Source organism: Fundulus heteroclitus, unplaced genomic scaffold, assembly GCF_011125445.2.
Source record: "Fundulus heteroclitus isolate FHET01 unplaced genomic scaffold, MU-UCD_Fhet_4.1 scaffold_99, whole genome shotgun sequence".
Taxonomy (NCBI): Eukaryota; Metazoa; Chordata; class Actinopteri; order Cyprinodontiformes; family Fundulidae; genus Fundulus; species Fundulus heteroclitus.
Genome location: NW_023397461.1, coordinates 360,188 through 383,673, shown reverse-complemented (window position 1 = coordinate 383,673; position 23,486 = coordinate 360,188). Strand labels below are relative to the sequence as shown.

Genomic DNA, 23,486 nt, shown 5'->3' with positions numbered 1-23,486 from the left:
TCTAGATGCCTCCTTTCTATCTGAGCTTTAAGGTGGAAGCCTCCGCTGAGCCTCACGCCATCATACCGTGGCTCCACCAGCCCTGCTGCTGTTTTCTACTAGAGCTTCTGCTCCGTTCTGCCGCTAACGGAGGTTCTGGTCCCGTCTGACCCGTCAGCAGGTTCCGGCTGCTGGAGACCCGGCTGGAGGAGACGGTGCAGCAGACGCTGAAGCTGAAGGAGGAGAAGATCAGCAGCCTGGAGAAGAAACTGCAGGAGAGCAACGCTCTGAACGTCTGCCTACGCAGCGAGCTGGTGAGCTCAGCCAGAACCAAGCCGGGCTGGACCAGAACCTCACAGAACTGCACGTTCTCCAGAACCGGCTGGGTGTGAGTGACGCTCTGCTGTGTTTGCAGACGCAGCAGCAGGACGGCGGCCGGCGGCAGGGAGCAGACGGCGCCACGGCGGAGCTGCTGCGCATCAAAGACCACCTCATCGCCGTGGAAAAGAGCGTAAGCGTTGAACCGACAACCTCTCGCCGCCGTCTCCCTGTCCCGCCTGCTCCTAACCACAGGGCGGTTCTCCTGCAGAACGCCTCCCTGCAGACGGAGAGCAGCCTGCTGAAGGAGCAGCTCAAGCAGCTGGAGAGCCAGAACGCTTCCCTCAACAGCCAGATGGCGGCGCTGCAGCGCCACGCCTCCGCCCTGCAGGAGCAGAACTCCGCCCTGCACACGCAGACCGCCAAGCTGCAGGTGAGCTCCGTGCGGGTCGCCCAGCCCGTCCGGCACCAGGACCGGCACCGGGACCGCCGCTGACCTCCTCTCTCTGCCCCAGGTGGAGAACTCCACCGTCTCCTCGCAGAGCGCCTCCCTCATGGCCCAGAATGCCGTGCTGCAGGGCCAGGTCAGCGCCCTGGAGACCGAGGCGGAGTCGTGGCAGCGTCAGCGCGACGAGGCGTGGCGAGCCCGGGAGAACGTGCTCAGCGACCACGAGCGGCTGCTGAGCGTGCACGAGAGGCAGGCGCACGAGTACGAGCAGCTGATGGGCCAGCACGCCGCCCTGAAGGGCCAGCAGAGGGCGCTGGAGAGCGAGCACAGGGCGCTGCACGCCAAGTAAGTCACCCTCCCACCGCCCCACAGAACGTTCCCCGCCGTCACAGACGAGGAAGAGGAGGCGAGGAAGATGCAGTCAGGCCTTCTCTGGCCGGTCCTGATTTACCTGAAAGTCATCAGAGACCAGGAGGAGGTTCTGGGTCCAAGATCAGGACTAGAATAGATGGGCAGCACAGAGATGGTTCAGTCTACATGTCCTGTCCCTGTCCTCTGTCTGTCTCTGTCTGTCTCTGTTTGTCTGTCTCTCTGTCTCTGTCTCTCTGTCTCTGTTTGTCTCTCTCTCTCTCTCTGTCTCTGTTTGTCTCTCTCTCTGTCTCTGTCCTCTGTCTGTCTCTCTGTCTGTCTGTCTGTCTGTCTGTCTCTGTCTCTCTCTGTCTCTGTCTGTCTCTCTGTCTGTCTCTCTGTCCTCTGTCTGTCTGTCCTCTGTCTATGTCTCTCTCTCTGTCTGTCTGTCCCTCTCTCTGTCTGTCTCTCTGTCTCTGTCTGTCTATGGGGGATCTATGGTGAGACGTGAAGCCACCAGGGAACCCTGAGGAACGTCCCGGGTTCTCCATCTCAGGACAGGCTGGGACCTGCAGCACCGGTCCAGCACAGGTTCTGGTTCACAGCAGGGTTACAGGTGCGCTTGTCGCTGCAGGTACGGCGCCCTGCTGCAGCTGCAGGAGACGTGGGAGGAGCAACAGGGCCGCGGTCAGAAGGAGACGGAGGAGCTGAAGCAGGAGGTCCAGAAGAACCGGCTGCTACAGCAGGAGAACCTGCAGCTGAAGACTGAAGTGGACCGGTAAGCAAACTTTCACCTGCAGGGAAGAACCAGAGCAGAACCAGAGCAGAACCGTTTCAGCCAGCGGGTCAGAATGTCTGCAGACATCTTCACCTGGATGGGAGGTCAAACGTCTCCAGAACCTTTTGTTGGGCTGATTCTGACCCGGATGACCCGGACTCCTCATCAGCACACAGAGCAGGTCCAGGAACCATCAGCAGGTTCTATGCAGACGACCTGAGACCGGGTCAGGGACAGACCGGGACAGTCCGGGTCAGGAGCCTGTTGACAGGGATCAAGACTCATTTTGTCCCGCTTTACAAACACAGACTGGGACAGAGTGGGACAGAATGGGACTGACTGGGACAGGATGGGACAGAATGGGACAGGGTGGGATAGAATGGGACAGATGGGGACAGAATGGGACAGGGTGGGATAGAATGGGACAGGATGGGACAGAATGGGACAGAATGGGATAGAATGGGACAGATGGGGACAGATGGGGACAGAATGGGACAGTCTGGGACAGACCGGGACAGACTGGGACAGACTGGGACAGCGTGCAGGACCTGTATCTGGACCTGATACAGGTCTCTTGGGGTTAGCTTAGCACATCTGGAAACATCAGTTTTCTAGTCTTAATGTCTCTAGCTCAGGACTTTGACTAGGCCGGTGTGGCCTCTGGTCCATCAGAACAGTTCCGTCATCCCGGCTCGGTTCCGTCATCCCGGCTCGGTTCCGTCGGCCCGCTCCTCTCCTAGCCTCCTCCTCACGGTTAGCCTGTCCCACAGCTGATGAGGTAGTCTCAGCTTGTAGGTCTTCATCTCATCATGTTCTGCTGGAAGGTTTTCTAGAGTATCAGAACCAACCTGGGCTCAAAGCGGGTCTGACTTTATCTCCTCGTCTGCTCAGACTGACCCAGAGCCAATCGCAGCAGGCCGAGCAGAACCAGGGCCTCCACCGGCGAGTTAACGAGCTGAAGAGCTCGTTAAGCTCAGCTCAGCAGGAAGTGAGTCAGTGGATGGCCCGCTACGACTCCCTGATGGAGCAGCACCAGAACCTGGACCTCACCATGACCAAACTGGACAACCACTGCGAGGTAAGCTGGAGCCCGGCGGGCCGAGGGGTTCTGACCCGGGAGCGTGTGAAACGGGTTCCTGTGTTTGCAGCTGCTGAGCCGCCTGAAGGGGAACCTGGAGGAGGAGAACCACCACCTGCTGAGCCAGATCAACCTGCTGAGTCAGCAGAACCACACGCTGCTGGAGCGCAGCATGGAGAGCAAGGAGCTGTACCACCAGGAGCAGAAGCTCTACATGTGAGGCGTTCTCCTGAGAACCCGCGGGCCGGCGCCGCCCAGCCGCTCATCCTGTCTGTCTGTTCCCGCCAGAGACAAGCTCAACGCGCTGCGCCGGCAGAAGGAGAAGCTGGAGGAGAAGATCATGGACCAGTACAAGTTCTACGACCCCACGCCCAAGAAGTACTGACCCGCCTCAGGTGAACAGAACCTCCGTGTCCCCCGGCCGCCCGCTCACAGGTCGCTCCTGTTTCAGGAGGAGCCAGTGGGCCGGAGCCAAAGCTCTGGTCAAGCTGATCAAACCCAGGAAGGAGAGCAGCCGGGAGCGCGGGCCCGACCAGAACCGGGAGCAGAACCGGGAGCAGAACCGGGAGCGGGCCAAGAGCGCTCCGGACATCCCCCTGCCTGCCACGCCGCCGCTGCTGCCCCCAGAGACTCCGCCCCCGCCGCCCCAACGCACGGCCAGCGACCCGCACGGCGCCGCCAGCCCGGGAGCCCAGAGTCCGGCGCTGACCCCCGTCAGCCGAGGTAAGCGCCGTAAAGGTTCTGGTTCCCCTGACCCAAACACAGGGACAGCAGACCTCTGGGTTCTGACCAGCAGAACACAGAGCCCAGCATCCAGAGCGGCACCAGAACCATCAGGCCGTGTGGATCGTATGAAACCGACCAGACTTGAAGTTTCTGCAGAATTGTTCTGGTGCCGCTGCAGAGATATGGACCTGGTGGTCCCGGTGGTTCTGTAAGCCTCTCTCTGAGCCAATGATGGATAGATCCGTTCTGGCCTCACCATCATGACCCGATCCTGGAACAGCCTTCAGCAAAGAGTTCTGCAAACGGTTCTGATTCAGCCTCAGTCTTCATGCACAGGTCCAGAACCAGCGGTTCTGGTTAAAGCGTCGACCCGTTCTCCCCCAAGAGGAGGCGCCGTCTCCCCTCACCTGGTTCCAGCCAGAACCTGTGACTCAGCACGGTTCTGGCCCGGTTGGTCCAGTAGACAAAGTGCTTCAGAACCACTTATCACCGATCCACATTTCTCAGCAGCAGGTTTTATTCTAGGCGTTCTGGCTGCGGTTCCAGGGCCGTCCTGCAGGGGGCGCTCTGGAGCCGGGAATACGTTCTGGTTCCAGACGCTTTTACTCCACCTGTTGGGCTGACGGTGGTTCTGCTGGTGGTTCTGATCCGTCTTCTAGGCCCGCCGGCTGGCTCTGCATTTAGCACCTAGCACTGCTGGTTCTGCCCGTTCTTTAACCGCGGGCTAAACAGAACCAGTGCTGCAGGTTCTGCTGAACAGAACCACTGCTGCAGGTTCTGCTGAACAGAACCAGTGCGGGAGGTTCTGCTGAACAGAACCACTGCTGCAGGTTCTGCTGAACAGAACCAATGCTGGAGGTTCTGCTGAACAGAACCAATGCTGGAGGTTCTGCTGAACAGAACCACTACTGCAGGTTCTTCATCATGCATGGTCCAAACTTTCTGTATGGTTCTGTATCTTCTGTTCTTCACGAAGGAGCTCAGCTCAACCTGGACCGGGACAGAACCAGTCATTCAGCAGATCATGACCTTCACACCGGGCCGTTAGAACCAGAACCAAAGTCCGGTTCAGGTCCCTCTACCTGAAAGACCTCTCAGAAATGTTCTCCATCTTCTGCTAGAACATGGCTGGATCATAGCAAACATCATGACTCCGCTACACATGTTCCCCACATGTTCTGTCTCCTCATCAGCAGGAACCGTGATGCTGAGGCCTCTAAGAACCGCGGCAGTACGGAGAACCTCAGCAGGAACATGAAATAAAACTCATAGAAACCATTCTAGGTTCTACGAGCAATGCTGACACGGACCTAAAGGTCCGATGGCAGTGAGAAGGGCTCGTGGAACCATGCGGGTCAGAACATGGTTCTGATGCTGTAGCGCAGCACGGCCACCAGGAGGCGCTGCTGAGCCTGCAGCTCCTTTATACCGTCCTCAGAACCTGTGCGGTCCATTCTGGGTTCTGGTTCTGATGCTGTAGCGCAGCACGGCCACCAGGAGGCGCCGCTGAGCCTGCAGCTCCTTTATACCGTCCTCAGAACCTGTGCGGTCCATTCTGGGCGCTCAGAGGACGCAGAACCTGCCCTCTGCTTATTCAGCTGAGTTTAAAGGTAGAACTTCTTCTTCTGTGGTGTCCAGGGAAATTGGAGGACTGCAGTAGTGAATAACGATCAGGACGGAAACCTTCTGCTCAGCTTCAGAGGGTTCTCCGGTCTGACCCTGCAGAACCTGAGAACCGATGGGTCCCCTAAAATGGGCTTGGTTCTGATGACCCAGAGGAGATTGTGGGTCGGTAGCTGGACCGGTTCATCTGCTGAGGCAGAACTTCCTGCTCATCGGTCCGGTCCGTGTTGAGCTCAGGTTTCTGCTGAAGTTCTACTGGGTTCTTCTGCGTGGGTTCTGTTGGGGAACATCATCAGTAACCTTTCTCTCACTCCTTTCCTCCCTCCTTCTCTCAGCTCCTCCCCCCAAACGTTTGCGTTTCCTTCGCAGTAAAAGTCAGGACAAGCTGCTCCCCTCCTCCTCCTCCTCTTCCTCCTCTTCATCGCCCCGGCCCGCCCTCTCCCTCATCAGACGGCTACGCTTTTGGTCGTCCTCTGACATCACAGCCGACGCCATCAGTAGTCCTCCAATCACAGGCACCAGCGTTTTCTAACCCCCCCCCCCCCCCCCCCCTTCATCATCACCATCATCATCATCACCTCTCTCTCTGCATGCTGCTGGACCCTGATCATCGTAAGTAGAATCATCTTCCGTCCCGCCTGTGCTGCGCCTCCTGGCTCCGCCTTCTTTGCCGTATAAGCCCCGCCTCCTGGCTCCGCCTCCTTCTTGTATAAGCCCCACCTCCTGGCTCCGCCTCCTGGCTCCGCCTCCTGGCTCCGCCTCCTTCTTGTATAAGCCCCGCCTCTCCCTGCCGCCCTCAGTTTGCTTCGCTGCAGGTTTTCACCTGCCTGCTGCTGCTGCTGCTGCTGCTGCTGCATCCAAACACTTGCAGCGGTTCTGGTAGAGAGCTGACCCGGCCCGGTGCTGCCGGCCCCGGCCCGGTGCTGCCGGCCCCGGCCCGGTGCTGCCGGCCCCGGCCCGGTGCTGCCGGCTCCGGCCCGGTGCTGCCGGCCTCGGCCCGGTGCTGCCGGCTCCAGGTGTCAGCAGGAGGTTCTGGTGGAGCCCTCCTGGTGGTCGGTAATGGAACTGCACCCTCAGACAGCTGTAACTCGTCGTAACAAACCTCTGCAGAGGGTCAGGTTCCTGAGACGGGCTGATCAACCACGGTTCTCCTGATCGGACTCGTCCAGAACTGATCAGAACCGGCTGGGCGGGTTTTCTCTGCAGCGGTGGAGCCGTGTGAGCGCAGGCTGGCTTTCAGACAGCAGCAGAACCGCCTGCAGTACCTGTTCCTCAGGTTTCACATCTACGCTTCAGAAATGGTCAAAGGGAAAGTTTGAGCTGACAGGAAACGGCCGCATGGAGAGAAACCACTTCCACGTTGCTGGTCGCCACCTCTGGCTGAACTCTGGCCTCCAGAACCGGCCCAGCAGAACATTTAGCAGCAGGAGGTAACCTGAGCCAGGAGGCTGATGGTGGTCATCCATTAAAGTTTAATCATCTCAGAATCCTGCAGCTGGTGGAGGTCAGAGCTGAATGTGATAACTCACCGACCATCATCCTGCAGCACAACATCTCTGCTTCTTCACTGATGCACAGAAACCCAGCCCCCCCCCTACCCCCCCTCTTTTTCCTGCTCCAGCGCCGCCTGCACAGCGCCTTCCTGAAGCTTTCTGATTGGTCCACAGGGTTGGCTGCCAGCGGCCGCAGCATTCATGGCGGTAAATGGAGAGGAGGGTCGACACGTGTGTTCAGAGTCACAGCAGTCGGCTGCTCGGTCAGCTACTTGTCTCCTGGTCAGCTGCTCAGTCAGCTACTTGTCTCCTGGCCAGCTGCTCGGTCAGCTACTTGTCTCCTGGTCAGAGGTGAGGAAGATGACCAGCCGAACACACTGAGCCACGGAGCGGATCTATGGCGGAGGTGGAGGTTCCACCATGAACCATCACTGAGGCGTTTAAAGCGTCAGTCTGCTGAGAAACCGCTGCCTTCATAGCAGACACACCTGGGAGTCATCAGCAGAACAGTGGAAGGAACCTCCATGTTCCCTGAACATACGCCAAGGGGCAGCAGCTGCAGAGAAAGCTAGGGTCCCCCCCCCTGAAAAGACACAAAGTCACCAAGTTCCACTAAGAACGTTCTCTGTCACATCAGAGCTGCAGAAGTCCTCACAGCCTGAGAAACGGCATCCTGACCACAAGGCAGCAGCTAAATGTAGCTGCTAGCACGCTAACACCGAGCTAGCTGCTACAAGCACACGCTTAAATTTAGGAACGTGGAAAGCCCTAGAACCAGAACCTCTACAATACCACGTTCTCCCAAAAACGCCATTAGTTCCTTGAAAACCTCATTTTCAAGAACTTTGAGGCTAAAAGGCAGTTTGGAAACTTTCAGGAACATGGAAGAGGCTGAGTTACTGCCTGGATGAGAATTATGGGAGCACCAGAGGACAGGCTGTGGAGGGAACAGACGCTGGATCTGGCCCGGGTCTGGAGACCTGGGCCAAGGTACCGATCTACCTGAGACCAGAGCCAAAGTACCGATCCACCTGAGACCAGAGCCAAAGTACTGATCTACCTGAGACCAGAACCAAAGTACTGATCTACCTGAGACCAGAACCAAAGTACTGATCTACCTGAGACCAGAGCCAAGGTACCGATCTACCTGAGACCAGAGCCAAAGTACCGATCCACCTGAGACCAAAGCCAAAGTACCGATCCACCTGAGACCAGAGCCAAAGTACCGATCCACCTGAGACCAGAGCCAAAGTACCGATCTACCTGAAACCAGAACCAAAGTACCGATCCATCTGAGACCAGAGCCAAAGTACCGATCCACCTGAGACCAGAGCCAAAGTACCGATCAACCTGAGACCAGAGCCAAAGTACCGATCTACCTGAGACCAGAGCCAAAGTACCGATCTACCTGAGACCAGAACCAAAGTACCGATCCACCTGAGACCAGAGCCAAAGTACCGATCTACCTGAGACCAGAACCAAAGTACCGATCTACCTGAGACCAGAACCAAAGTACCGATCCACCTGAGACCAGAGCCAAAGTACCGATCCACCTGAGACCAGAACCAAAGTACGATCCACGTGAGACCAGAACCAAAGTACGATCCACCTGAGACCAGAGCCAAAGTACCGATCCACCTGAGACCAGAGCCAAAGTACCGATCCACGTGAGACCAGAACCAAAGTACTGATCAACCTGAGACCAGAGCCAAAGTACCGATCCACCTGAGACCAGAGCCAAAGTACCGATCCACCTGAGACCAGAGCCAAAGTACCGATCCACCTGAGACCAGAGCCAAGGTACCGATCCACCTGAGACCAGAGCCAAAGTACGATCCACCTGAGACCAGAGCCAAAGTACCGATCTATCTGAGACCAGAACCAAAGTACCGATCTATCTGAGACCAGAACCAAAGTACCGATCCACCTGAGACCAGAACCAAAGTACCGATCCACCTGAGACCAGAGCCAAAGTACCGATCCACCTGAGACCAGAGCCAAAGTACCAATCCACCTGAGACCAGAACCAAAGTACCGATCTACCTGAGACCAGAGCCAAAGTACCGATCCACCTGAGACCAGAACCAAAGTACCGATCCACCTGAGACCAGAGCCAAAGTACGATCCACCTGAGACCAGAGCCAAAGTACCGATCTATCTGAGACCAGAACCAAAGTACCGATCCACCTGAGACCAGAGCCAAAGTACCGATCCACCTGAGACCAGAGCCAAAGTACCAATTCACCTGAGACCAGAACCAAAGTACCGATCTATCTGAGACCAGAACCAAAGTACCGATCCACCTGAGACCAGAACCAAAGTACCGATCCACCTGAGACCAGAACCAAAGTACCGATCCACCTGAGACCAGAACCAAAGTACCGATCCACCTGAGACCAGAGCCAAAGTACCGATCCACCTGAGACCAGAGCCAAAGTACCGATCTATCTGAGACCAGAGCCAAAGTACCGATCCACCTGAGACCAGAGCCAAAGTACCGATCCACCTGAGACCAGAGCCAAAGTACCGATCCACCTGAGACCAGAGCCAAAGTACCGATCCATCTGAGACCAGAACCAAAGTACCGATCCATCTGAGACCAGAGCCAAAGTACCGATCCACCTGAGACCAGAGCCAAAGTACCGATCCACCTGAGACCAGAGCCAAAGTACCGATCCACCTGAGACCAGAGCCAAAGTACCGATCTATCTGAGACCAGAGCCAAAGTACCGATCTATCTGAGACCAGAACCAAAGTACCGATCCACCTGAGACCAGAGCCAAAGTACCGATCCACCTGAGACCAGAGCCAAAGTACCGATCCACCTGACACCAGAGCTTCCTCTGGTTCTGCAGAATCAGAACACATTGGATCTTGGGCGTTCTCTAGGAACACGGCTGCATGTTGTAGATGTTGATCATGAAGTCCAAAAGAATTTCAAAGTCTCCTCTCGGTTCTCCTCTCAGGTACGGCCCACCAGAACCGCCTGACTTCCACTCCGAACCTTCAGCCCCCCTCAGTGAACCGGACCTGCAGCTCCAGACCGGTTCCGGCTGTGATCCAAAGACCCAGAGGTAGGCAGCCTCCGGCGCTCAGAACCAGGACCTCTGGGCCTTCCTAACCCTGCTAAATGATTCCAGGTCCGTTTGATGAAGACTCTGTCTTTGGAGGCCGACCCGGTTCTGGAGACTTCAGCCACCACACCTCCAGCTCCAGCTCCCCCGTCACATGTAGAGGTGACCTACACACAGACCAGAACCAGAACCAGAATCAGTGACCCACACACAGACCAGAACCAGAACCAGAACCATTGACCTACACACAGACCAGAACCAGAACCATTGACCCACACACAGACCAGAACCAGAACCAGTGACCCACACACAGACCAGAACCAGTGACCCACACACAGACCAGAACCAGAACCAGAGACCCACACACAGACCAGAACCAGTGACCCAAACACAGACCAGAACCAGTGACCCAAACACAGACCAGAACCAGAACCAGTGACCTAGACACAGACCAGAACCAGAACCAGTGACCCACACACAGACCAGAACCAGAACCATTGACCCACACACAGACCAGAACCAGTGACCCACACACAGACCAGAACCAGAACCAGTGACCCACACACAGACCAGAACCAGAACCAGAACCATTGACCCACACACAGACCAGAACCAGAACCAGTGACCCACACACAGACCAGAACCAGAACCATTGACCCACACACAGACCAGAACCAGTGACCCAAACACAGACCAGAACCAGAACCAGTGACCCACACACAGACCAGAACCAGAACCAGTGACCCACACACAGACCAGAACCATTGACTTTCACACCGACCAGAACCAGAACCGGTTTCTTCCTCCTCTCAGATGCTTCTGATCGCCAGCTGCGCTCAGCCAGCCTGTCCAGTGATGACGTCATGGTTCTCAGCCAATCACAGCAGAGCCTGTCACGGAGCTCCACCCTCCCTTATGACCACACCCCCCAGAGGGCCCAACCACAGCGAGGGGGTGGATGCAGGACTAAGCCACGCCCAGGTTCTCCAGGAAGTGAGATGGTGACGCTGGAGGAGTTCCTAGAGGAGAGCAACCTGCTGTCTCCTCCGCTGGTGACGACCGCCACCACTCTGTTCATTAAACTTTAATTATAACTTTAATTATAACATTCAATAAACGTTAATTATAACAATCATTATACCATTAGTTATAACATAGATTATAATGTCAATTATGTTAATTATAACATTCAATAAACGTTAATTATAACAATTATTATACCATTAGTTATAACATAAATTATAATGTCAATTATGTTAATTATAACATTCAATAAACGTTAATTATAACAATTATTATACCATTAGTTATAACATTAATTATAATGTCAATTATGTTAATTATAACATTCAATAAACCGTAAGTATAACAATCATTCTAACATTCATTGTAACGTTAATTATAACATTAGTTATAACGTTAATTATAATGTCAAATTACGGTAATTATAACATTCAATAAACGTTAATTATAACAATTATTATACTATTAGTTCTAACATTCATTATAACGGTAATTATAATGTTAGTTATAACGTTTATTATAACGTTAATTATAACATTGATTATAACATTAGTTATAACATTAATTATAACTTTAATTAAAACTTTAATTATAACATTCATTAAACATTAATTCTAAAGTTAATTATAACATTAATTATCGTTTCGTGTTATTTTCAGCTGTCTACAGGAAGCACCGATGAGTTGATGACTGACTACTTCACCAGAAGCCCCGCCCCCTCAGCCCCCTCTGCCAGAGATCAGGCCACGCCCACCAGCTACGTCTCGCCCACCGTCCACTCGTCCAATCAGAGGCCGGGTCAGAGTGTGAAGCCTTCCCCTCGTCAGCCGGTCGGCCAATCACCAGCCTCCCAGAGAACCGGCCAATCGCTAAGCAGAGCCTTCAGCCTGGCCTCCGCCGACCTGCTGCGGTCCCAGGGGCCAGACAGTTACCGTGGAAACGAGGCAGACGGCGTGGTCCGTCGCCAAGGAGGCGGGGCCTCCCACCGCGAGCGCCCCATGTCGGCTCGCTTTGGAGCGGCTGACCTCCTGACTCCCACCGTCCACCACTCCACCTCCCTCAACCTGCAGACGGAGAGGAGCGCAGAGAGGGAGCGGGACAGGGGGCGGAGCTCCGTCTCCAGGAACGGCCCCCGCGGAGAGGTCGCCATGGTGACGCCCGTCAGGACCGTGCCGCCCGGCGAAGCCTCGGAGGGAGGCGACATCCTGAGGGAGGAGCGCCCCGGAGACTCCTCCCTCTCCATCAAGGAGGGCTCCCTGGAGCGTCCCAAGAGCACGCCGGCCTCCCCGGACCCCAACAACGACCCGCAGACGGTGTGGTACGAGTACGGCTGCGTCTAAACGCTGGGCGGGCCCGGCTACGTCCTGGATCAGAACCGGGGCCTCAGGACGTCCCCGGACCCCTCTGATAAAGTTCTGCTCCTCTAAGCAGCAGCTGTGGAGGTTTGTACCGATCCTCAATCTGAGCGGAACAGAGAAAATGTACCAGAACACTAAGAACGGGCCCGGTTCTACAGAACCGACCTCGGAGCAGACAGTAGAAAGTGAATGTATCCTGCTGAATTTCACTGCTGGGAACAAACACTGGAAGAAAGCGGAGCCTCCCGCCTAATTACACCCTTCCTCCCTCCATCTTTAGCTCCTGTCCCAGCATGCAACACTCTGACACTTTACTGGAAGCACAGCTCCAGCCGAGCCAACCAAAACCGCCCGGCCCGGCCCGGGGGGGGGGGAGGCGGCGCTGAGGAAACCGCTGTGTTTGGGCTGAGAGCTCAGCTGTGGTTCTGGAACCAGGAGCTTCAGCTCACATGGACCGTCTGGAGGAGTTAAGGTTCTGCTGGAGATCCACCAGAGAAACAAGGTCTGGTTCTGTCTTCACCAGCACTGACTGCTGATCAGAACCGGACCTGGATCCAGGTTCTGGGCTTTAATGTTACATTGATATGTACTAAACTAAAACCTCACGTATATAGAACCTCAGAACCCAGTTCAGTCAGGAACAGCGTGCAGTGAGTTCTGGTTCCCCTGTCCAGAAATATTCAGAACCTTCTGGATCCAAACGGTTTCTCCATCCAGTCGTAGGTGTTTCAGTCTCCAGCTGCTAGAGGACTTCCTGGTTTCTGTCCAATCAGAGTCCAGAGAGCCACTCCCGCTCTCAACCACTCTAGGTTTCATCTCTGATAGTTCTGGAGAAACTGGACCTGAAGGTTCTGCTTAACTGGTCCGGTCAGCTACAGGAACCACTGCGGATGCATTAAACTGACCCGTGAGCCCAGCAGAAGGTTCTGGTTCCTTCGTTCAGCGCGGCCAACGACTCTGCAGCCTGGTGTTTCCAACATGGCCGCCTTCTAACCAGACATGCGGCTCACGCTCCTCGGGGGGGGGGGGGCAGAACACCCTAAAGAACTGAATGGGCTTCAGACCCGGTTTAGATGGTAACACAGAACCAGAACCTGCTGAGTTTCTCTGGTGAATGTAGGGAACCTGTGCGCAGAACCATCTGCCTCACATTTACCCCCCAGGTGTTCCAGACAGAACTTTCATTCTGGACCTTATTTTCTCTTTGAAAGAACCCAGAACCCGAAAAGTTCTGATTCTGCTCAGCTGCTTTCCATTTAACTGACAGGAACCATCAAAAGCCCTGATGATGACGATGATGAAGGTGATGATGATGATGAAGATGGTGATGATGATGATGAAGATGATGGTGATGATGAAGGTGATGATGATGAATGTGGTGATGGTGATGATGATGAAGATGATGATGATGATGATGATGATGAAGATGGTGATGATGATGATGATGAAGGTAATGATGATGATGATGATGAAGATGGTGAAGGTGATGATGATGATGATGAAGATGGTGATGATGATGATGAAGATGGTGATGAAGATGGTGATGATGATGATGATGAAGGTAATGATGATGATGATGAAGATGGTGAAGGTGATGATGATGAAGATGGTGATGATGATGATGAAGGTGATGATGATGATGAAGATGGTGATGATGCAACACTGAAAATGACTCTTTCTGCACTCTGAATAGAAACAATTTGCAACATGTAAATTATTCTCCTGTAACTTTTGTACATTTTTAGTTTTTGTAAAAGTCGGAACCAGAAGAACCGACCCGTTTAGACGTTAGAGACTATCATGTGAACTTTAGCCGTCTGCTTAACGTCTGCTGTCTGCTGTGACGTGACAACTGCTGAAACGGACCAGAACCTTTGGTTCTGCAGACGACGCTGTGTAGAAATAAAGCTTTCTAAATCTAAACTGTGTTAAACTGTGTGCTGCTGATTCAATGCTTCCTGGCCTGAAAGACCTCCTCTGACCTCCTGCTGGACCTCCTGCTGGTTCTCCTGCTGGACCTCCTGCTGGTTCTCCTGCTGGTTCTCCTGCTCTGTCCATCGGCGTTAACAGAACTTTCAGCTGCAGGTCCGGTTGGTTCTGGAGAACCTTTTTTCTCCAGCATGCTTCCTGCCAGTAGCATCCAGCCTGACCCACATGGTAGCGCTACCAGACCTGCGTTCTGCCTAACAACAGTTGGTTCTAAATGTTCTGCAGCCGTTCACCATCTAGTGGAACCTGCAGAACCAAACAGACCCGGGCCCAAACCAGGGCTCCATGGTTTTGATAAAAACATCATTTTGATTTAATTCTGACTTTAAATTCTGACTGCATGAATCACAGCAGCAACAAAAAGTCCTGAAGATAAAAGATGTTTGTCAACAAGGAATATTTAAAACTAGAAATGGAACAGGTTCTATTAATCAGAACATCATTATTAAAGAGAACAGCTTTTAATTAAGTTAAACATCAAACCAGTTTATGTATTAAACTACTTAAAGCTGTGGAGAGATTCCTGAAAGCTTCTGATTATATAAACTATAAATAAATAAATCTCCTCCATTTTAAACATTTTACCGACACCTAAAGAACGTCTGATCCTTTAATTGTTCTGTAGCCAAACATCGCAGATAAATTGTGATTATATTGTAAAACTGTTCAGGCCCAGTCCAAACATCAACTTCAGCTCCAAGAACAGTCAGAACCCATTAGCTGTTCGGTCAGAACCCGCGTCAGCCCGGTCCAGAAGGTTCTGCTCTTTAAATTCACACACAATAGAAGGTTCTCCAACATGAACTTTGACTAGGCCATTAACAGCCCAGCCTATCAGGGTGTGAATACTTTCCCTCCGCAAGGTTCTGGGAGGAGGTTCCACACCTGGACTAAGGTGCCTTCCTCCATGTGGTTCAGGCTGAGGAAGATGAATGGATCGCGGCCCGGTTCCGGTCTGCCAGAACCGCTGCGGTCAGAACCAGAACTGTCCCCGCTACCTGATGCGCTGCCGGGGGTAGGCGTGACCCAGATGCTGCCTTGCTGAGCGGCTCCGGATGCTGGGGCAGCCCCCACAGGCTCATGACGTCCGGACTCAGGCTGCGCACGCGCCATCTGCGGCAGAGATGAGCGCGCGGCCAGCCTGACGCAGCGCGTGGGAGACAAACTTCTCTCTCCTCTTCCTCTTCCTCTTCCTCCTCCTCTGCTTCAAGTCCAGGCGCGTCTGGTTTAGGCTTCAGGATTCATCCGCGGACCGAGACGCCGGTTCTGTTCTGGACCAGGAAGGTTCTGTTCTGGACCAGGAGGGTTCTGCTCTGACCAGGAAGGTTCTGTTCTGGACCAGGAGGGTTCTGTTCTGGACCAGGAGGGTTCTGTTCTGGACCAGGAGGGTTCTGCTGTGGACCAGGAAGGTTCTGCATGCAGGAGATGCGAGGAGCAGAGGAGGACACCTGGACATCCAGCTGACGGTAGGGATACCTGAGCGACGTTGCCATGGTGATGTGGTGTGAGGGCGTGGTTCTGGCTCCACGTGCAGGTTCTGTCGGGTTTGGGGTCCAGTCCGGACTCTGAGGGACCAGCTGATGGAGTTCAGCCAGAGTCCAATCAGAGGTCCGGTTCTAGAACTCCTCGTTCTCTGACTTCCTCCTTTCTTCTACTAGAAATGACAGAAAAACGTTTTGTTCCGAGGATGCAGTCAGTCCGGGAGAACCTCAACAGGTTCTGATGATCTGGACCATGCAGGTCCAGATCCTCATTTAGTACCCAGTAGACCATGCAGGTCCAGATCCTCATTTAGTACCCAGTAGACCATGCAGGTCCAGATCATGATGCAGCAGTCTGCAGAACCTCCCAGAACATGACGGCGCTTTTTGCACCAGAGGCCTTTACAGCAGAACGACAGGAAATGCGTTGAGAAAAAGAAGAACCACAGCAAAGGTCCGCGGGCCACGCGCTCTTTAAGCTGTAGAACCTCATTTATCTACCAGTAGAACCTCATTTAGTACCCAGTAGAACCTCATTTAGTACCCAGTAGAACCTCATTTATCTGCCAGTAGAACCTCATTTAGTACCCAGTAGAACCTCATTTATCTGCCAGTAGAACCTCATTTAGTACCCAGTAGAACTTCATATATCGCAAATTAATCGCATATTTTATGCTTTTATTTCTGAAAGTGTAAAAGCCTATTTGGCCATTTTAATATGAATTTTGCAATAAATGACACTAATTAAAAACATGCTTGTTCAAAAATATTTTTATTTTTTAAGTAATAAAAAACATCCTGGTGCCATAAAATGTTAAACTCTGGCCAATAATGTCTAAATACTAATTATAACAGCCTGAGGTTTACACAATGTGGAAATAAATATTTCATGGCAAAATACTTTTCATAACACAGATGGACGTGGTATTAAGCATTTACATATAAAGTAATACTAATTTTACATTTTAATAAAGTTTTATTGTTCATTTTTTCACTCTCTCACATCTAATCCTGAGGTTTCACACCAACAACAATAATTCATTCATATATTTGTGCATGTGCATGATATTTGTTTATATCCACATTTATACACAGTTTCTTTCAAAGCCTTAAAAAAGGTTTAAAATTTCCAGGTCATTCCAGAGTCTTACACTGAAATGACCTGGAAATATATATATATATATATATATATATATATATATATATATATATATATATATATATATATATATATATATATATATATATATATATATATATGGACTGAGGAGGAGGAGGATTGAAAACTGACAGAAATAGAACTGGGAGCCAGTGGAACCGTTGAGGAACCAGAGGAACCGTTGGTGGCTGTGATGAAGCGGTGAGTTCTGGGCTGGATGGAGTTTCTGCTAATAATACTCAGTGACACCAGGAGGAGAGGATGCATGTGAGAAGTGAGGAAGCCATCAACAGGAAGTGGTTTGTGAGTAGGATGCTGTGTAGGTGTGTGGTTCTGTGGAGGAAGACACCCAGACTCCTAACCTGGGGGGGGGCAGATGATGGCGTCATCAATGGTTACTAAGAAACTGTCCGTTTCTCTGTTGGTCACAGTTTGCTAGCTTCTGCTTCTGCTTTTTGAGAACAGGTTCTCTGTGGGGTTCTAATCTGAAGAGGTTCATGGTTCTCTGTCCAGTTAAAACATCCTCTCCACAGTTCTCCACACTGTTCCTGGATGCTGAAAGAAGAAGTTCCCCCTCTTTTTCTGTGCCAGGATAGGGAGGAGGTCCACTGCCCTGAAGGAGAAGCAACATGGATTAGATCAGCTCTCAAATGTTCTTCTCCAGATCTTCAGTAGGAGGATTGATCAGATCAAGGAACTTTGCTCCAGGCTCCTGCTGTCCAATGAGGTTCTGCAGAACCTTGGTTCTAGTGGGAATGTTGAGTTCTCAGGTCCACTTTGAGTTTAGAAAGTCAAGCTTTATCAGGATTTATCTGAGGAAGAGGGAAGTCCTGGTTTGAGACCTAACAAACCAGAACCCTCTGGGGGGATTTAAAAGCTCTCTGTGGTGAAGATGACCTGCTGGTAGAACCTCTAAAACCGCGGCAGTGTTCTACTGAGACGCCAGTTTAGTCGTCTCAGTAGAACACTGTACATCAGCAGTGATTGTGTGACTCTCACCTTTTTCCACATAAACAGTTTTACGTTCTCTGCAGGAACACACGGTCTCACACCAGACCATCTGCCTTGACTGTGGTCCTGAAAACATTCTTTGGACCTAAAATGTCTCCAGGCCAGTCCTGAACATCTGGTGGTTGACAGTGGACCGGAGACAAGCGTTCTGTTGAGTTGTTCCTTCCTTCCAGCCACGTTGGACACGGTTTCATAGTCGTGCTGCAGAGTTTCTGGTGGACCAGGAGAACCTTGTTCAATGGGACACAGTGTGAGAAAGTTTCTTGGGTGTGAATTATTTTGGGAGCTTTGTTCTATTTAAAGATATATAGCCACGTTATATGTTTATAAAAAAGACTAGAAACCGTTAGATCATGATAAAATAAGCTTACATACACCAAGCCTCCATCCTGATAATGTTTGATGGTCCTTTTTGTGAATAAAAATAGACCCAACACTGGGTGCGATTAGCAGATATTAACAGATGTGGCGCCATCTGGTGGCAGTACTGCAGAACTATCATAATGCTGGTTTGCTTAATTAATAACTCAGTATTAAATAATATCAGACTGAGCCTGACTCTCTGCAACGCCTCACAGTAAAGGAGCAGCTCTGGGTGATGAAGACCAACGTTGTTAATTAAATAAACAATTTACAGAACCTCATATCAGAACATTTACTCACGTCAGTCAACTCTGCGTCACATCTGAGCCTCGGCGGGTTTAGCTTCAGAGAACACCGACGTTCAGACTGGATTCCCAGAGACATTCCAGGCTTTTCCCTCCAGGAATCAGATCATTTAAGTTTTTTTTCCCACTGGATGTTGGACCTTTCTTCATTGTTACACTGGGAGATGCTAATAGCCGTTAGCCGCTTCCTTATTTTAACCCCTGCTGCACATGTGCAGTACATACTTCCTGTTATTAAAAATAAACACGAAAGGCTTGATGAGCATAAAACACCAAATTAACAACTAATACACCAACAGGATGTGAAAATATTTCATAAAACTTCCTGTGCTACCAGAGTGAGCTGCTGACGTATAAATATAAAAAGTATTTAAAGCGGCGTCTGGTAGAGACGAAGGCAGAGTCAGATAAATGTCTCTCCAGCTGTCAGGTTCAGACATGGCTGCATGCGTCTGGGTCAAAGAACCGGTCGGCAGCAGAACCGGTCGGCAGCAGAACCGGTCGGCAGCAGAACCGGTCGGCAGCAGAACTTCTGGTGACAGGCGGCGTACATGGCAGGGTTAATAGTTGGGACCTGTGCTCAGATAGCTGCAGCATCCATTTTTTCTCCTGCTGGCTGCGGGCCCAGATTCTGGGCTGTGGTCGGGTCCAGTGGAGACTGACCTCATTCATCCATGAAAAGAGTGGCCTGAGCTCTGCAGACAGCAGCAGAAAGAGACGACCAGCCCAGTCTGGGGTAGCGGTGGGAACACGCTGAGCTGAGGAGGGGAACCATGAATACCAAGTACCGTCCGGGTCTGAAGGAGAGATTCTGGACCGGCTCACCGGGGTCCAAACACTAAAAACCATAACCAGTCCAGCAGTCTGATGGTTCTGGGAAACCTGCTTCCAGTTTGTTCTGTTTATCTGAGGCCCATGAGGGAACCAGGTCCTGCTGAGGGGAACCGAGTGGTTCCCGGGTCTCAGCCATGGGTGGAGGTGGTGGAGGACGAGTCGGCCACGTCTGCCGGTCACAGCTGGAACTTCTCACCAATCAGGTCCACGTTTCCTGCTGTCCTCTGATAAAAGCTGCTTTTAACCAGAAAGACCTGAAGGTTCTGCTCAACCCGACAGCTTAAACAGAACCTTTAAATTATCCATGATGTTCTGAACCCGTTACAGGAGCCTGACGGGCTGCTTGGTTCTTCAGAACATCTATTTATTTAGTTCTACCTCAGTTCTGCACGCTGAGCCTGTGATTCTGATTCTGCTGAGGTCCTTTTTCCTTCCACTCAACTTTCCATGAATGTGCTTGGATCCAGAACTCTGTGAACAACCAGTGACCCGAGTCTTCTTCTCCCATGGGAGTCAGTGATGGACACCTGGACACCTGGACACCTGGACACCTGGACAGCTGGACACCTGTCCATGATGGTGTCGCCTCCGTCTACAGGCTCAGGAAACCTCTGCAGGTCTTTGGAGTCGTTTCGCTGATTCTCTACCTGGATGGTTGATCAAAGGAGCAGATTCCTGTTCCAGGAAATGTGAACCTGCACCAGGTGGACTCCACCAGGTGGACTCCACCTGCTGCAGGTAGGACTCCACCTGCTGCTCTCTGACCATCGGAGCTCCAGGAGGTCCCGTCACGTGATGAAACTGAAGGTGCAGTACCTGCGCTGACCACCAGGCAGCAGCTGACCTGGTTCCCCTGGAGGCTTCAGGCCTGAAAGAACCGGACCCTGGACCCAAGCAGCTGAACGGCACCAAGAGGACAAGTCCAGACTAAAAGCCCGGCTTAACAGAACCTTACCAGAACCTTCTGGTGGAGGCAACACATCCTCAGCAGAGGGAGAGGGCTCGGTGCTGGAGGTCCACAGTCAGCGATGACTTTGGGTTCCGTGTGATCAGCTGGTTCTGGTCCAACGGGTCGGTTACGGCGCTCTGGTGCCAGCAACAAGCGGCGGCGGTCAAACGTTTCAGCATCTGGGTCACCAAGATCTACGTCAGATCTGCGACTGCCTCAGAGACAGCGTCCGGCTGCCAGAACCATCCAGGGTGAGCCAGAACCGGCCCGTTGGACTCAGAGCTGCTGAGGGTCTGATCATTTCCCCCAGCTGGACTTCCTGATGCAGGGTTCTTCATCAGAACTTCATCAGAACTTCATCAGAACCTCAACCAGCAGGAAAAACCTGGAGTCAACATGGAGGTTTTAACACCAGGGTCTAGGACTGACCCCGAACAGAACCAGATCACAACTCAAACAGAACCAGAACAGAACAGAACTCAAACAGAACATGGACAGAACAGAACCCTAACAGAACCCGCCCCGACCAGAGAATGCCTCTGCTGTTCAGACCTAATTCTGTCAGCCTGTCACAAGAGCTGGAGTGGATCTGTGGTTTGGGTCAGTTAACGATGTCCAGAACCCTAACAGAACATGAACAGAACCCTGACAGAACAGAACAGAACCCTGACAGAACATGAACAGAACAGAACATCAGCCTGGAGTGGATCTGTGGTTTGGGTCAGTTAAATGTCCAGAACCCGGACAACTAGGGCGGTGCTCTGCAGATGGAGCAACAGGAGTTCTGGTCAGCAGGAGAACCTCAACGCTCCAGCTGGACGGAACCAACCCAATCAGGAGGTTCTCCTGCGACTGACAGGAGGCACAGAGAGGAGCTGCTCACCTGGGGACAGGTGTGGACCAATCCTGTTTGGCGTTTTAAATCTCAGCCATCCTTTCCGTCAGAACCAGCCTTCCACCTTTAAACGGGTCACAGAAAGTTGGACTTTACCCGACCCAGTCATCACTTTGATCCATTTTCCAGGTTTCTACAATCACAGTTTAAATTTCAGGACTTTTTTCAGATTTGTCCCAAAAAGGTTCTGTTTGGAGGATTGATGGTTCTGACCCGGTGACATGTTCAGAACCCTCTGGATCCAGATGGCGGGCCTTCCTGTCTCCTCCCAGCCAGGGGCCGCGTTCCAACACTCGCTCTTCCACCCTAGTGACCTGAAGTGTGCGTCCCGCTGAGGGTGCGGGGTGTGTCCCAATTCTCCATTATGGCGTTTAGCCACGCCCTCTTTGAAGTCTTCGCTGAAGTGTATTACCCACAATTCACTGCTGCAAGTGACCTTTTGATCCACAAGGTGAAAATGTTTGATCTACTGCCACCTTAAATAAACGACCAATCACCAGTTTTTGTTGCTTAAAACAAATTTGGTAGTTCTGTTTAATTTCCTTAAACTGTAGCAGATGGTTTAACTTTATTCTCTCTGCTTTGTTAAATTTGTTTGATGTTTTTGCATCTTAAAATGTCTGAAAGCACCAAGTTATGTTTTGCTCGTCTATTTATTGACTTTGTTTCTGAACAATTATGCTTCTTGTCTGCAATATTACCAACTTTCATGTTACAATGTGGGAAAAAACTATAATTACTAAGTGTGTCTGTATCCTAAGCCGGTGTCACCATGGTGACAATAAAAGAGTCTTAAGGTGCTATCATTAATGAAAGGCACACAAAATAAATTTTTTACATATTTTATATCTATTTTGGGTATATATTTAACAATGTTATTTTCCATTCATTTTTACCCGCTCTGCTCTGCCCAATCCTCTCAGATTTCAGTTCCTGCACTTTTTCTCTCAAAACGATTGCTTTTTGCAATTTTAATCATTTTTAGCAGTAAAGATGCGTCGTTTTAAGCCATAGTGTCCCAACCCTCCTGGTTTGGACGCTTGTAACCTGCACACTCAAACCCTTATGAGCACTTCCACCAGGTGCACACTTCATAGAAGGGTGTAGGGTTCAGTGGGAGTATTGGGACAGGGCCGGATGTCTCCCACTGCTAGGGAACATTGACCCAGGAGTACTTTCTATGGTAGATGGTAATAGAGGATGATCTGCCTCCCCTGATGATGTCACAGCTAACAGAACACCAGACCAGGTGTACCTTCTATGAAGAGAAAAATGACAGAGAACAAAAAGTTAAAAGATGAAACAACAACAGACAATGCAGATTGGAGAGCAGTAGGAGAACTCAGCAGAGTGAGTAAATGGATGGATCAGTTTCTGCTCCTCTTCCAGTTAACACCTGTTAAGGGAGATCCAACGGATCGGCATCAATCTTAAACGATTGTCTTCTAATCCAAAGTCTCGTGTTCTCCACAGACCGGATCCAGCTGGACGTCCTGCAGGAGGATCAGAGCGGCCATAAGCCAGTTATGATGCAGGCTGAGGGGGTGTCGATCATGTCTAAAGACGACGTGATTAACTGCACCATCAGCCATGAGATCCACCAGTACGTCTTCTCCTGCGTCTACATCCTGGTGTTGGTGGTGAGTGGCTTTGTTATTGCAGAGACCGATGGTTCAGATGGAGACAGATGAGCCAGTTTCCTGACTCAAACATTGTGATGCCAGATGAGCTAATTGGGGGGGGGGACTGATGTTAGCTAATAGCTCTTTTTGCGCGGCGCGATAACCAGAAGAAGGGGTCCTGTCAGAGAAAGCCACGCCTAAAGAAGCGACTTGACGTTCAGAAACAAACCCAGAACAAGGTGAAGGTTACAGTGAGTTTAGAGAAAAACAAGCAGAAGGTCTGTGATAATAAGCGACTGAATGCAAGACTGAAGCTCACATGAACAGCCCTCATGGATGCTATGAAGTGTCCTCCTGCTGAGAAAAGCCACATAAAGGTGGCCTAGCTGCACAGACGCTGCAGTCTCTGGTTCAGGTCTGGACGTGTCGGCTGCTCCTCACCACCCAGCAAACGTAGACGCCACATTTAGCTGTCTTTGGTCAGAGTACGCAGGAAAGTCCGCTCTGGTACAAGCTCCTTTGCAACACGGACATTTCTCTGCAATCCTTGGAGGTTTTGGAGAATCAGTGGAAAAAAGTCCCTTCATATGGTCAGCATGATCAGATGGCTAATCACTGCAGCAGATCCAAGG

The 23,486-nt window shown here is 51.5% G+C and overlaps 1 protein-coding gene, 1 non-coding gene and 1 pseudogene across 2 annotated transcripts in view; 2 read left to right on the top strand and 1 right to left on the bottom strand.

Annotated features, from left to right (window-relative positions):
- The window catches only part of ccdc88c (coiled-coil domain containing 88C), a 39,902-nt gene extending 26,616 nt beyond the window's left edge, over positions 1-13,286 (top strand). The window contains exons 18-30 of the mRNA XM_036135049.1: positions 158-293; positions 395-490; positions 569-730; positions 813-1,090; positions 1,728-1,871; positions 2,763-2,949; positions 3,020-3,165; positions 3,238-3,327; positions 3,401-3,672; positions 9,758-9,865; positions 9,932-10,027; positions 10,679-10,917; positions 11,548-13,286. Coding sequence (XP_035990942.1) covers positions 158-293; positions 395-490; positions 569-730; positions 813-1,090; positions 1,728-1,871; positions 2,763-2,949; positions 3,020-3,165; positions 3,238-3,327; positions 3,401-3,672; positions 9,758-9,865; positions 9,932-10,027; positions 10,679-10,917; positions 11,548-12,228 — 2,635 coding nt within the window. The 3' untranslated portion in view covers positions 12,229-13,286. The remainder of the gene's footprint in view (positions 1-157; positions 294-394; positions 491-568; positions 731-812; positions 1,091-1,727; positions 1,872-2,762; positions 2,950-3,019; positions 3,166-3,237; positions 3,328-3,400; positions 3,673-9,757; positions 9,866-9,931; positions 10,028-10,678; positions 10,918-11,547) is intronic.
- Positions 13,287-15,364: 2,078 nt separating this feature from the next.
- LOC105917351 lies at positions 15,365-22,877 on the top strand. The gene is made up of 3 exons (XR_004930692.1): positions 15,365-15,498; positions 15,561-15,701; positions 22,706-22,877. It is a non-coding gene; the product is annotated as an uncharacterized LOC105917351 (transcript).
- A 388-nt stretch (positions 22,878-23,265) lies between these two features.
- LOC118562601 overlaps positions 23,266-23,486 on the bottom strand; it is a 7,415-nt pseudogene continuing 7,194 nt past the window's right edge.